Genomic DNA, 16,392 nt, shown 5'->3' on the forward strand with positions numbered 1-16,392 from the left:
ACGTAAAGGTAGTTAGGAATCCGTATTTGTACAATAAGCACTGAAAATAAGGCTAAAATCAACGGAGCGTATGGCCGACATGCAGTGCGGTGGCGGTCTTCCCGTCACTCAACAAACATTTCCATTTTCACAGCTAAAAACATGTATACTATATTATTTTCAATCATATTACTTCCCAAAAGATCACCACGGCGCGCTTTTTATTCTGCCTTACGCCCGTCACTTTATTCTCGTTCCTGTCGGCCGCTTGCACTGACTCGGAAGAGCTAGAACTCGCCATAATGTCACTTTGAAAGCCTGCGGTAAACTGATGCTAAACAGGGGCAAACCGAGAGAAAAAAAGCTAGTGTTACAACTGGGGAAACAAGCGTTTCCTATTAGCATAAACTGCTTGTGAAAGGAGAGCGTAGATTTACAGTTCTGAGCACTCAGAGCGCTGCCATGTATCACAGCCAGGCTGGCAGGGGCCGTGGTGGGGGGGGGACGGGGGAAAAACGCGATACTTGGCAACAACGGAGGTCAGTGGTACAAAGGTCAAGTGTGCTAAAAGTAGCTAAAGGGTGGTGGTACTGATAGACAATACCAGCTGGAGCCTGCCTGCCCGCGGTTATTCAAAATTTACTAGAATCGCAAACGCGACGACCCGCCGTTATGTCCTTTTTGCCGAGCGTCGCAAACACGGCGATCCGCGTTTAAAGGGTTAATGAGCGATCACCTTTTGACCAAAACACACTGCTCCCAGAGCCTGGCATAGGATCTCCGTAGAATTTTTTGGCCAGAGGTAGACCTAAAATAAACTGTAGCAGTAGCCATGTGTCTGTGTGTGTACTTTGGACTTGCGTTCAGACAATTTGGGTTCCATTCCCAAAGCTGCAAATAACATGATCAGTTGGTCTACTGCAAAAAATCCAAGTGACAACGTTACACTAGAAGAGCACATAAATGCAAGAGCCACCCATAGGAGCCAGTGCAAGGAGCCCGAAGGGCCCACGAGCACTTGTTTATCCGAAATTCTTGTAACCGTAATGTGCCATTAACAGTAAGTTTTACTAAAACATTCTCATTTCGATTAACCGCAAAAATCTTAAATCTATCCAAAAATTCAAACACGGCGGGCTTGTTTCACACACTAGCGTTAGTTAACAGTAGCTCCACTAGTCACTAGTGCGAGCGTTGGTTGCACCAGCCCCCATCCTCCACCTCGGAAGATTTGGATGATGTGGGAGATGATGTGGATGATGTGGGAATTATTGAATAAGGAAACAAAATATGAAAAAACAATTTGGTTTAAGACTACTTGTTCGAATTGCTTAAAGTGAATTATGTAATTGTTTGTGAAGGTTTATTTAAGTTTATTTGAGTGAAGATTTATTTAGTTGACAGTTTCTATTACACATACAAAAGTGCAGATCCATATGTAGTTACTACAGTGTACAATATTAAGTGTTTTGGTGATGGTTGAGTGGCTTTTGGGGTGCTGCTGCTGGTGGTGGGCTAGACATCGCCAGATATGGGTAATGGGTGAGTACAATACTGTTCCCTTGTATCCTACATATTATTACAGTGTCTTTTATCCAAAAAAAATTGATTAAACGAAACTTTGAAAGTCCCATGATTTTCGGATAAAAGAAACTCCACTGTATTTCCAATCACCATCTCTCGCTCAACACACATCGCTATCATTCGTTCCCCATTTTCATTTCTTCCAGGCACACCATGCATACCAACTACACCATCAACTGCTACATTTCCCAATCTAGCATTCAGATCTCCCATCATTACCACATTCACATTCGCTCCAAAACTCTGCAGACACTCATCAACATCTGAATAGAAAGACTCCCTCTCTTCTTCATCCCTGTCACTACCAGGCCCATATGCACTCACAAATACCCACAACTCACATTCAAATTTCGCTTTCACCCACATCAGTCTCGATGACACCTCCTTCCATTCAATCACACACTGCTGTACTTCCAGGCTCACTAACAAGACCAAGTATATGGTAGGATACTTAGGGAAACAGCAGAGGGATCAGTTGGAGAAGAACAGGTTTTAGGAAGGGAAGAGGTTGTGTAGATCAGATATTCATTCTTAGACCTTTAGTGGAAAAGTTTCTAGAGAAGGGAAAGAAATTGTATGCAGCTTTCATGGATTTCAAGAAAGCATATGACAGGGTGGATAGACAAGGATTGTGGAATGTATTGAGTGTACATGGAGAAGATGGGAAGTTGTTGAAGGCCGTGAAGAGTATGTATGATGGTGCTAAGGCTGAAGTGCGTGTGGATAGTGAAATGAGTGAATTTTTCTATTTGAAGGTTGGATTGCAACAAGGATGTGTCATGTCTCCATGGCTGTTCAATCTGTACGTGGATGGGGTAATAAAAGAGATACAAGGTCGGGTAGTGGATGTAGGAGTGGCCCTGGTGAGAGAGGGTAGTGTTTGGAAACTCCCTGTACTGTTGTTTGCAGATGATACTGTGTTGTTAAGTGAAGACGAAGGGGAGCTGCAAGGCTTGCTGGATGAGTTTGGGAGAGTGTGTAAGAAACAGAATCTAAAGGTGGATGTAGGGAAGAGTAAAATGATGGTCTTTGAGAGAGGTGAAGTCAGTGAATGTACAGTGAGGTTGGATGGTGAGGAAATGGAAAATGTGAGAATGTTTAAGTACTTGGGTAGTGTGATGAGTAAGGATGGAGGTTTGGAGGGTGAAGTGCTTGAAAGGGTACAACAGGGAAGAAAGGTTGCTGGTTCCTTGAAAGCAGTGATAAGAAACAGGGAAATGAGCATGGAAGTGAAAAAGTTACTACATGACAGTATTGTGATACCAACTCTAACATATGGAAGTGAAGCTTGGACGTTGTTGGAAGGACACAAGGCAAGAGTGAGAGCAGTGGAAATGAGTTATTTAAGAGGACCCTGTGGAGTCACATGGAGAGACAGGCTGACGAATGAGGATATAAAGGAGCGTTGTGGTGTGGATGTGGATGTGATACGAAGCGTTAGGAGGAACACACTGAGGTGGTTTGGCCATGTGGAGAGCATGGAGGGTGAGAGACTGACGAGGAGAGTGTATTTGAGCAAGGTGGAGGGGGGAGAGGGAGGGGGAGGCCGAAGATGAGATGGAGGGATGGAGTGGAGAGGTATATGAGAGGAGTGCGAGTTGGGAGCAAGGCAGTGAAATGGCGGGGAACAGGGAGATGTGGATGCAATTTGTTTGTGGCCACCCTGTACAGGATTGAGGCATCTGGCAATAGATAGATAGATAGATGATTATAATTCCTCCTTATTTTCTTATATTTCTGTCTCTTCACCATATATTGTATTCCTCTAAGTTTAGGGTATCATTTGATTTCTTTGGGGTTAATTTTGTTTCAGTTAGGCAAATAATATGTGGTTCCATTTCTCTGGTACAGTTTTCTATTTCTAATAATTTAGGCACCATTCCATCTACTTTTGAGTACATAAACTTAATCATCTTGTTTACATAATTACCATATTCTGAGTCTACTACCTTCCCCCTTTTTATTCTGTTGGTTATGTACCACTTTCATACCTGCAGTCCAATTACTTTCTAAAAAAAAATGTACTCTTCTCTTCCTCTGATCTTCCCTCATTCTTTGTTTTTGCCTCCTCCCTTTTCTCCTTTAGTATTCCCAAGTCCTCTTGAGTTAGGCGTCTTTATATCCATACTTTTTTGAATTCCTCTTTTTCCAAGAGTTTGTCTGAAGTTTTTAGTAATTCCTTCACAGTGTTCACATTCTAGAAGGTTATTTTCAGGGGCCTTGACTTATTTCTCTCATGTTTCCCTAGCCTTTTGCGTTTCTCAATGTCTTTATTACAGATTTCCTCTGATGCTTCCTTCAATGTGCCCATTATATATGCCATCTCCTTTTTGCCTCTCAAAATTTTGTTTTTTATTTCTTCCTATCTATACTAACCAATGTATTTTATGGCATGCTGGGCTTCAGACAACCATTTACCTTGTCTTTGAAATGGTCACCTGAAGGTGGAACTACAAGTACATGAATGGAGGCACCACCAACCATTAGTACATGGTTCACAACACCTGTATCTACTGTAAATATACTACAGTCAATGTCACTGTTGTCAGGGACATGATATTAAAGAAGGCGTGCTGGCGCATGGGAAATGATATTAATTTTGAATTTAATATCACGTGTTGCAGTCCTCTGGTACGTAACTTGTTACAATTCATATATGTCATTATCCTGACCTATTCCACATGGTGAAGTATGGACCCAAAAACCTGGGAATAAAGCCAGATGCTCTGTCACAACCTTGGCATCCAGGCTCAACCTCACAAGCCTAACCATCTAAACATATTATTGGTCTTTCTTTCTCAATGCACTTCCCATACACCTGCCACATTGTCAGTCCATAAAGTAACAAGGTAAGTAGCAAACTGATAGCACAGTTTTCAAAGCAAACATTAAAGATCATCTACTAACCCATGAATTTCTCACTTCACTTTCATCCATCCATCCATCATCCAATCCTACGTTGCCCCATGAGGAGCACAGAAGCCTGAGGCTAGGCAGTTGATCCTGACATTTAAGATGAGAGTGACCAACCTCACTCATCCCTGAGTGGCATTAAGTAAGCAATCAACCCCAACCACTCCTTGGATATAAACCTTCACTGGCTCAATCCGATTGGAGCGCAATAATTATCCACTAAAAAAACAGGTGCCAAAATTTGGTTATATGGTTACCACCCAGCATAGTCAATGGTTTCCTGGTGTACAGGAAACCATTTGGCTTGTCACTCAGTGTAATGTCACCCACAGGCAGAAGGAAAAGGAAAGAATGAAGGAACGAAAGACATAAGAGAGAGTGTACAGTCACCCGTAGGCAGAAGGACGAGGAAAGGCTGAAGGAAAGAAAGACAGAGGAGGATGGAAGGAGTGATGAATGGAAGAGAGGAAAGGGAAGACAACCGAGAGCAGCACTACATCAAGTGAGTGGATGGTGAGTGCCCCCACCTACCACAAAGGCAATGCTTACAAATATTTTTTAAAAATCTAATGTACATCAAACAACAGGACAACAAGTGAAACACAAACCTCTCGAACTTGAGCCTTTGTCATTGGCTTGTTGTCTTCTCTTCTGGGGACCCAGTTGTTTTGCCGCAAGTCTATAACATCCATCATTAGAAACCTAACACGACTAATAGTCTGCCGCTCATTTACAATCTTCTCCATCAACTTGAAGTACTTGTCCAAGTCATTCTGAAACAAATATGCATCAACATGAAGAGTAAAACAAAAATTATCAAATACAGCATTACTGATATGGCTGAACAAATATTACTAGGTTTACCTATTCTAATACAGTATAATCATCACTATCAGGGTTGTATTCCAAAATACAGTAAGCCCTCTAATATCCGAACGCCCAATATCCGAACATCCCCACTAACCAGACACAATCGTTCCGGGATCCAATATTCAAAAAAAAAAAAAAAAAAAAAAATCCCGCCTGTAATTTGAACTTGGCGCGCGGGGTGCGGGACAGCTTTGTTGTGGCGCATCATTCTTCTGACGTCCAATAGAGCGCCCCTGCATCCTCCCCACTTCCCGCCTGTCTCTCGCTGCCAGTGCACGGTCGTCGTCATGGCTGCCCACGTGCTCGCTTTTGTGGTGGTGCCTTACCTGCTGCAGGCACTCCTGCTGCTCTCATGCCTCTTATTAGTGTGTGTGATGATGGCCCCGCCGCCTAAGAAGAGGAAGAGAGTGGTGTTGACTCTGGAGAAGAAACGGGAGATATTGGAGAAAGTAGATGCGGGGTGGTCTTCTTCCCGCATCCTCCGCGAGTTCAACCTGGCCCGATCTACTCTGATATCAAAAGATCCCGAGACAAACTCATGCAGTACACGGCTGACTTCTCGTCGAGAAGCAAACGCAACGTGGAGAGGAAGGTGATGTTTACTCCCAAGTTTGCTGAAGTCGACCGCTCCACGTTGATTTGGTATCGACAGCAACGTGCTGCTGGTGTGATGGTACGTGGTACGGAGCTGAAGGCTGCTGCTGAGAAGTTCGCCAGGCTTCATGACGCCCTAGACTTCAAGGCATCCGAGGGTTGGCTCTTCGCGTTCAAGTTACGGCATGGCCTTACCAACCGTAAAGCTCATGGCGAAGCTTTGGATGCTAATGAGGATGGAGTTGACGAGTTTCGGCACAAGGTGAAGGGCTTGATCAACAGGGAGGGCCTCACTCTCGGTCAAGTCTACAATGCTGACGAAACTGGTTTATTCTATCGCTCTTTGCCAATGAACACTCTAGCCGAGGAGACAGAGAAGCGTGTACCTGGCCACAAACTCTCCAAGCAACGGATATCTGCTTTGTGTTGTGCCAATGCTAATGGCATGCACCGGCTTAAGCTCATTATTGTTGGTGGTGCAAAGCAGCCTCGGTGTCTTCGTGGGGTGATGGATGTCCTCCCTGTCGTCTGGTACCATTCCTTGAAGGCATGGTTCACAGCCCAGATCTTCAAAGACTAGGTCCACCGCCATTTCGTCAAGGAGGTCATACATTACCAGACGGAGAAACCGGGAATCCCGCGCGACCAGGTAAAGGCCCTCCTTCTCCTTGACAATGCACCTGCCCACCCGTGCAACAAGGACTTGGTGGCTGAGAATGGCCGGATTAGGTGCATGTTTCTGCCACCTAATAAGACTGCTCTCATCCAACCAATGGACCAAGGAGTGATCGTGGCAACAAAGCGCCTATACCGAAGGAAGTTCATGGACGAGGTGATGGTTGTTCTCGATGACAAGGACGAGTGCAGGGAGGGACGGGACATGCGAGGCCAGCGGACTTTGGAAAACCTTCGCCGCTACAACATCAAGTCTGCGCTGTACAACTGGGCCAGTGCATGGAAGGAAGTCCCTGTCAAGACTCTAGAAAATGGTTGGTCTCATCTGCTTCTCGGAACGGATGTGGAGTACGATTTCCTAGGTTTTGACGTGGATGACTTCCATGCACGTCTACGTATGCATGGCGACGATGTTGATGTGGACGATGTGCGTGAGTGGTTGGATGACGACAAGGGCGATCCTGGGTATCAGACATTGTCTGATATCAAGATCGCATCTTCAGTTACAGGTGTCAGTACCCAGCTTGAAGATTCCGACGAGGACAGCGACAATGATGCAGACTCCTCTCAGCATGACACTACTCCAGCCATCCCCAAGCTGAGCGCACTCTGGGAACACCTAGAGTTCATTCTCGACTACCTGGAACACCCGGACCGCGACAGGGAGATGGGGCCCTTGGGACCTGTGGAGGAAGTGCGTGCTTTCAGGCAGCGCATCATCAATCGTCAGAATCGTCGGTCATTGTGTCAATCAACGATTGACAGCCTTTTCAGGTCCATGATCCCCGCTGTGCCCAGCCCTGGCTCCACTCCGTTGCCTCCCCAAGACAGACCCTCATGCTCCGAGCCACAGCCCAGCACATCAGCCACGGTGGAGTCACCGCTCGACGTGAGTTTGCGTCTATCTTCAGAGTCGTCTGCAGTGGGTACGCCATCACCACAACCCAGCAACGCACCCCTAGGTCACCTGGCAGTGATACTCTTGGACTCTGACAGTGATTAAACAGCAAGAACTTCTCCACTAGACCACACGGGAATTTACAGTGTTGTGCAGTGAAAAAAACAGTGCGTTGTGTTAAGGATTTACAGTTGTGAGTGAAAAGACAATTTTTGAACTAAATTTAACATAAATAGACTTGTTTCTTTTTGCTTTAGAAAATGGTTAGAAGAGTGGGAAAAGTTAAAGTGCAGACTGCAACACTTACTAAGTTACAATGGAGCATTAGTTAGACAAGAGTGCGCAATGTGAAGAGAACGACTTCTGAGTGCGACTGACTAAGTTCAGTGCAAGACTTCATGAACAGTGTACTGCAAGTGCTTCAGGAAATCCTTCTAACTGTCAGAGTCCAGGAGGAGGAGGTTATTCATCGAGATGGCCATGGACTTGCTGTAAGTAGGCAGAATGTTTCATACTGTACTTTTTTCCATACTATATTTACCTCAAACACCTCATTTCACTCTTTAATGTCCTTTTTTGGTGTGAATAGGGTGTTAGGAGCTATGCATGTGCAGTAGGAAGGTGTTTTTCTGAGTTAGGCTAGGTTAGGGTCCATAACTACCAGTCCAGGAGCCAGGGACTTGTAAGTACCCAGAATGTTGAATATTGTATGAACCTACCTCAAAAACCTCATTTTATGCTTCTTTTGCATTTATTTCATTCTTTTATGTGCTTTATTGGTGTGATTTGGGTCTTAAATAGGTGCTATGCATGTCCAGAGGGAGTTGTATAGGTGTTTCTCTGAGTTAGGGTCCATAAGTACAAGTCCATGAGCTGGGGCCCAATATCCGGACAGGACCACTATCAGGACCTGCCTATGGCTCTATTACGTCGGATACTGGAGGGATTACTGTACAGCCAAACCCCGTTTTACGATATCCCCAGATACGATACCCCAAAATAGCGATGGGGTAGAAATACCACCCTACCCCACCTATCGCAGGCCTACCCCCGGTTTTGTGATGTGTTCTGATTTATTTTTGATGATATATTGGACTTAATTTTTGTGTTTATGTTTTTAGACTTAGATTAATGTGCTTTAGTCATAGGTGGAATGAACACTGTCATTTGGGGTACAGATCCTCACCCATCAAACGAAGTACAAAACAGTGGGGACAACTAGGTGACTCAACAAAGAATATTCTGCATCTGACCACTGAACTGTCATCTAACCTATCATCAAATACATAATAATAATTTTAAAATAATAATTATGAAAACCTTTGAGAGTAAATATTCCATGCACTGATGAAAACTGTGACAATGATATATCATGTGTTTACATTTGCACTGTTCAAGGAAAAACGCTTTGAAAATATAAAGGAATTTCTAAATAAATGTTGGAAAATAAGAGAGAAGAAAATAAAGAAACTCAGCAACCAGAATAGTAACTAAAACGACATAATGAGGAGCCCTTGAAAAGGCTATCTTGATCACATCATCGATAGATAAATCATGTTTACATTTGGGTTGTTCAAGGGAAAATGCTTTGAAAATACAAAGGAATTTCTAAATAAATGTTGGAATATAAGAGAGAAGAAAATAAAGATGCTCAGCAACCAGAATAGTAACAAAAATGACATAAACAGAGGCCGTTGAGAAGTCTATCCCAATTGCATTCCGCATCAAGAGAATTCCCTGTCAAAACATCGATTCTCCGTCACAACAATTGGCACCTTGGATGATTCTGCATCATTCATACATTATTATTACACATAACAGAAGTTTATTTAATTGTCCTGGGACCATCTGATGGGATTGTATACAATGCTGCTGCTTCTCTACCAAGTTTGCATACGAGTCGGAGATCGCATTCTCCAATGACCTTGACTGGGTACAGGCGAGACTGATACTGGTTTTAGGTTTAGGTATGCTTCTTTTACAGTTGTTAGGCCACTCAGATTGGCTTTAAACTTTTTTTGGACTCATTTGGGTGGGTTTAGGACTTCACAGGGGAGAAACCCAAGGCTCAAAAACACATCCCTATACTTTACATGTTAAATCTACCCTGAGATATGATACCCCACTTAATGATGGATTTTTACTTAACCAACTGCTTCGTTAAACCAGGGTATGCCTGTACATCCATACCCCGCTATACGATTAATCACTACGATACCCCGACATAGCAGTGTAAAAATATTACCACCTTCCCCGCCTATCGATGGCCAGTCCCTGGTTATCCAATGGGTTTTTATCAGATGGTTCCTTTTTTTAACCAATTTTGATGATATTTTAGACTAAAATTTTGAGCTTAGGTTGATTTATAAACTTTTTGGGTACAAATTATTGTTTGATTTTTTTCCAGACTTATTTTTGATGATTTTCATATATTATTTCTGGGTTTAAGTGAGTTATTGACTGCCTCTAGCCTTAGTTTAACTTGTTTTAAAGCTGTCTGGGGGTTTAGGTGAGCTAGAAACTTGTTTTTGGACTCATTTGGGTGAGTTATGGACTTGGTTGGGTGGGGATCCCAAGACTCTCCAACACACCTCTAAACTTTCTATGTTATAATGTCCCCAGTTAACGATACCTCGGCTCAACAATGGGTTTTCTAAAACACATCTCATCATTATAATGAGGACAGGGTGTATCAAAAGCTTGCTCAAAATGGAGTACCATAAACAAGGATAAACCAATCAAGTTACTAGCTAGCAATGGAATTTCATCCATCCATTACTCCATCCATCATCCAAACCTACGTTGCCCCATGAGGAACATAGAAGCCTGGGGATAGGCAGTTGGTCCTGACATTTAAGATGAGAGTGACCAACCTCACTCATCCCCGAGTGGCATTACGTAAGCAATAAACCCTAACCACCCCTTAGATATAAACTTTCACCGGCTCAATCTGATTGGAGCGCAATAATTACCCACTAAACCACCAGGTGCCAAAATTTGGTTACATGGTTACCAACCAGCATAGTAAATGGTTTCCTGGTGTACAGGAAACCATTTGGCTTGTCACTCAGTGTAATGTCACCCACAGGCAGAAGGAAGAGGAAAGAATGAAGGAACGAAAGACAGAAAAGGTTGTGTAAAGTCACCCGTTGGCAGAAGGACGAGGAAAGACTGAAAGAAAGAAAGACAGAAGAGGATGGAAGGAAAGAAGGATGGAGGAGAGGAAAGGACAGACACCCGAGAGCAGAACTACATTAACCCGCCCCGTCTCGTCGACGTATGGGTACGTTGCAGCGATTTGCATTTGCCAGTCCTGGCGACGTACTGGTACGTCGTGCAATTGCAAGGTCCCTAATTTGCACAATTTTCAATTTTCGCGCGTGATTTTTCGTATGTATACACGGGACACCTTCCTCTATTCCTCTACAAGATGCCAAGCAGGGACAATGCCTTACACCGCATAACCTTCCCCCTCCCCCCCTCACGCCATTGTCTCGGCAATTCACCTGTTACCAGTGACCTGGCCAATAAAGACATTCAGGGCCAGAATGATTCCCCAGTTGATGACAATGTGGAGGACAAAGTTTACATAGCATTAGGGGGAAGAAACAGTCAGAAATAATAATCAGGTAATGTGGCAAAAAAAGGTCAGGTATGGTGATTAGTTAGTGAGTGAAACAATGCTTATAATGCCTTTATTACTGCTTGAAAACCAATATACTCTCATACTACATATACATTCGTACCAAGTAATAAATACCATTTATGAGTGGATAAAATAGTTACCCTCCCATAGAACTTGTTTTCTTTGGTGCCAGCATGTTAGAAAACCCAGACAAGTAAGGAGGAACTCCTACCTGGATTGGGTATTTTAAACCTCAGGTGAGCGATTTCTCATTGAATTTTCGATGTTTCTCACCAAAAGCGAAGGTTTTAGCCCAAAAAATTTTTTTCAAAAATACCTCGGAACTGGGGGATGTCGGAGGTGCGGAAAACCTCGGGACGTGATGGGTTAAGTGAGTGGATGGTGAGTGCCCCCACCTACCACATAAGGAATTTCAGTAAGCACCATTTGTGATCCTCTGCAGGTCTGAGAAAAAAAGACTACACAAAACGGGCCTACTGTATTCCATAAGATGTATTTTGAAGGACATCAAAACTATGACTATGCCATTATTAATGTGAACTACCAGTACACTTATAAAAGCCTTAATTATATATACCTATACACATATATGGACAGATATAGATACAGTTAGATATACTTTAACTCACCATTGCTTTTGCCTGTTGAGAACAGTGTGACTCAAGAATCTTCCCTATGGTAGTGAGCAACTTGCAAAGGCATTCCAAAGATTCCTCATCACCTCGTTCTAGTAATGTTCCAATGATCCGCATCATAATTGGAGATGTGAACATGCGTAGTTTATACAGCTCGCCAATGAACCTAATGTTGCCCACAGATCGCTTTCTCATTTTTGTTTCATCATAATCAAACTTAGCGGTCAGTTCCATTCTCTTCTCAATCTGTAAGGAAAAGGCACTGCTCATAAACCACAATAAAGCAGTACAGTACCTTCTAGAAAACTTTCACACACACGCAATTCATTCACAACATATATCCACTTCAATATTCTAGTCAGGTGTCAGATTGCATAACTTCAGGGATCTTGATCATTATCATCGTCCTCATTATTTCCCACCCAACTAAGGGGAAAAGCAAGGTCCAGAGAGCAAGAAAGTAAATGATAAAGGGGAACTAATTACCTGTGTGCCCAATAAAACAGGCCACATGCTCGTTCAAATTCCAGAACACTAACTCCATCTCATATATATAACTTTTCACAATCACGTACTTCATATTATCTATTCATCTGATGGAGGGGCAGGAGGGACAAGTGCCAAACCTTTGTCATATGCACCACTATACAAGTTCTTCTAACCAGCTCGATCCTCTCAGTTCCCTAGCCTCATCAAACCTTCCTACCTCGATTTCACATTCCCATTTTTACCATATCTATCCATCTTCTTGACCAACAGTGCTTCCTTTTGCCTTCAGACTCACTATCACACTTCATTCACCATTCTCCTTACATCCTGACTCTCAAATGACCATACCATCCAAGACCTGTCCAACTTACAAAGGCTTCTTTACTCCATATTTCAAAATCACACTGCACTCCACACACAATCCTCAAAAACTCCATTTCCACTGCTTTTATACATGCATCCAGTTTCAGGTCAAACCAGTGTCACACAAACATTACTGTGGGTTCTCAAACTCCATGCAATCCCCTATTAGCCACTACATCCAGACCTGTTTCACATCAAGACCTTCAAAGCAGCAGCTACTTTACATTCCTGTGCTGTTCTGCTTTCCACTTCTATTCCACATTTACCTCTCTTCTCCATCATTACACCCAGATACTTAAAACTTCCTCACCAATGCAAGTCTCACCATTCACCATCAGATCACACTGACATTCTCTCAGCTATGATCATGTTACTCTATCTACACATACTTTCAAAGAATGACACGCGCCAACATCCTCCGAACTCGGTAAAACTCTTCTTCTTTATTAGCAACTCAACTGTCATCTGCATACATCAAACTCAAGATACTCTGCCCTTTGCCATTCATTGAAAACCTCCTCCCTCTCCATAAGTTCAACTCTCATCACTCCATCTTCATGTGTACACCTGCAGGGGTGATATAAGGTACACAAAGCCAGAAGGAAACAACAAAGAAATGATCAACAGCTTGCCAAATGATATGGGCCACACACCCATTCTTTCACCACTCATCTCCAGAGTCCTGGTTCCATTAAATGAAACCATGACTCTGGATTCTCATGGATTCTGATGACTACATTTTTCCACATATAGCTTCAACGTTCCAGACAGTTACTCTGACAACTGTGAAGTTAAATCAAACCAGTCATACACTCCTCCATAAAAAATTAATCCAACTGGCTCGATCCCTTGTCAATTTCCTAGCCTCATCACCCAAATATATACTGATGAACCAATAATAAAAATCATACACTAAAATTCAGCTACCTTCTGTCACCCTTCCTCTGCCACGTGTACTGGGACATACAGACCTGGAAGAATGCCTGAAAGCCTAAATTTTACGGTATATTATTTTTATTCCATTACCAGCCTGGCCATGTCCACCATCTTAACACATTTCTTAGTATTGGTTGCAGGTACATCTTTGCATTCAGGAGCATGCATACACATATGAGCCCATAAGATGATAGAGAGTTACACTGTAATATGGTACAGCACAATGGCAGGTTTTCAAACACACTTCCAGTACTGTAAGGGTCTGATACTCCAAACTATATACAAGGGTGAAAATAGTCCATCTATCTATCTATCTATAGCCCGATGCCCTAATCCCGCAAAGGGTGGCCGCAGACAAAACGCCCCCAAGTCGCTCTGTCACCCACCATTTGACTACCCTCCCCCCAACTCACCCCCCCCCTCCCTCATATACCTCTCAACTCCATCCCTCCACCTCATCCTCGATCTACCTCTCCCTCTCCCTCCTTCCACCTCACCTACATACACCCTCTTAGTCAGTCTTTCATTCTCCATTCTCTTCACATGTCCAAACCACCTCAGTGTATTTCTCCTAATCTCCTCAACCACATCCACATCCACCCCACAACGTTCCTTCACTTCTTCATTCGTCAACCTGTCCCTCCACATCACTCCACATGCTCCTCTCAAGTAACTCATTTCCACTGCTCTCACTCTTGACTTGTTCCCCTCTTGCAAGGTCCACGCCTCGCTTCCATACGTCAGGGTAGGGATCACAATACCATCATGCAGTGACTTCTTAACTTCCATACTCACCTCCCTATTTCTCATCACTGCTTTCAGTGTACCAACAACCTTCCTTCCCTGCTGTACCCTTTCATGCACTTCATCCCCCAAAGTTCCATCCTTACTCATCACACTACCCAAGTACTTGAATGCACTCACATTCTCCATATCCTCACCATCCAACCTCATTGCACACTCTGTGACTTCATTCCTCTCAAACACCATAACTACTTTTGTTTACATTAACTTTCAGATTCCTCCTCCTACACACTGTCCCAAAATCATTCACCAAACCATGCAACTCCCATTCATCTTCACTCAACAATACTGTATCATCAGCAAAGAGCAACATCGGAATCTTCCAAATCTCACCCTCATTCTTTAGAGCCACCCCCACATCCACTGTCCTACCTTGCACCTCCTTTACAACCCCATCCAAGTATGTATTAAACAGCCATGGAGACATCACACAACCCTGTTTCAGTCCCACACTGAGATCAAAGAACTCACTCAGCTCACCATCCACTCGACAAGTAGCTTTAGCTCCCTCGTACATACTCTTCACAGCACTCAACAATTTCTCCTCCACTCTATATATTATTAATACCTTCCACATACCTTGCCTATCTATTCTGTCATAAGCTTTCTCCAAGTCCATGAAGGCAGCATACACTTTCCTTCCCTTCTCTAGATACTTCTTCACTAAACATGTTAGAACAAATATCTGATCTACACACCTTTTTCCCTTCCTAAATCCCCCTTGTTCTTCTCCAACTAGCTCCCCTGTCATATGCCTAACCCTATCAATGAGTATTCTACCATATATTTTACCAGTCACACTAAGAAGGCAAATACCCCTATGGTTACCACATACTTCTCTCTCCCCTTTTCCTTTGTATAAAGGAACAATTATACCTGATTTCCAGTCCTCTGGAACCCTTCCCTCTTCCCAAGCCAATCTACACAACTTCCATATCCACTCCACAACAATCTTACCCCCATACCTAAGCATTTCACCACACACTCCATCAATTCCTGGGGTCTTTCCCAACTTAATCTTCTTCATCGTTTCCCCTACTTCCGCCCTACTGATCTCTTCCTCCCTCCTCTCATCTCTTCTTCTCCCAGCCATTTCCCAACCACTTATACTCGCACTGCTCTCACTCTCTACATTCAACAAATCCTCAAAGTGCTCTTTCCATCTCCTCAATTTCTCTCTCTTTTCCCCTAACAATCTATTACTCCTATCTTTCACTCCCCTACTATTTCCCCTTTCACACTGCCTTACTTTCTTTACCTCCTTCCAAAACAATTTCTTACTCTCCCTCCATTTCACACTCAGATTCCTCCCAAACTCTTCATCCATTTTCTTCTTACTCTCCTTCACCAGTCTCTTAACCTCCCTTCTCCTGCTCACATATACCTCTCTCTTCTCTCTCTCATCTTCTCCCCTACCTCTACTCGCTAACCATTCACTATATGCCTTCTTCTTTTGTTCCACAGCTCGTTTCACCTCATCATTCCACCATGCTGTCCCTTGCACACCCTTGCATCTCCTCCTCACTCCACAAACCACCTCACAAGCTGCGCCTATCTCTTCCGTGAATATCTCTCACTATCTTGCAAATTCTCCACTCTTCTCACAGGAGTTGCTTCCTCCCGTCTTCCCCTTCGTCTCCTCAACCACTTTCTTTGTAGCTCTACCTTGGCCAACACTAAGTGATGATCCGAGACTCCATTCCCCCACCCTTTCCAAACTCTTGCATCCAACACTTGTCTTCTCATTCGTTCATCCACACACACGTAGTCTATCATTGCCTTTCGTTCAACAAGTTCACCATCCATCCTCCTCATTACTCTCCATGTATACCGGTGGATCATCTTATGCCGAAAGTAGGTGTTGGCTATTGCCAACCCCTTACCAGCACAGATGTCCACCAAAGCACTACCATTCCCATCTACTTAAGCTGGCACACCCCACTGACCAACCACTCCATCCACTCGTACATTCCCAACTTTGCCATTCATGTCTCCAATCAACAGTA

General features: G+C 43.5%; 1 protein-coding gene across 1 annotated transcript in view; it reads right to left on the minus strand.

Annotated features, from left to right (window-relative positions):
* The window catches only part of LOC145418617 (eukaryotic translation initiation factor 4 gamma 3-like), a 65,921-nt gene that overhangs the window by 48,494 nt on the left and 1,035 nt on the right, over positions 1 to 16,392 (minus strand). Inside the window, exons 2-3 of the mRNA XM_080286983.1 lie at positions 11,789 to 12,040; positions 5,085 to 5,249 (exon numbers count right to left, since the gene is read on the minus strand). Coding sequence (XP_080143109.1) covers positions 5,085 to 5,249; positions 11,789 to 12,040 — 417 coding nt within the window. The remainder of the gene's footprint in view (positions 1 to 5,084; positions 5,250 to 11,788; positions 12,041 to 16,392) is intronic.

This window comes from Coenobita brevimanus, chromosome 115 (assembly GCF_032717465.1).
Source record: "Coenobita brevimanus isolate Jiangsu-jjx chromosome 115, ASM3271746v2, whole genome shotgun sequence".
NCBI classification, from domain to species: domain Eukaryota; kingdom Metazoa; phylum Arthropoda; class Malacostraca; order Decapoda; family Coenobitidae; genus Coenobita; species Coenobita brevimanus.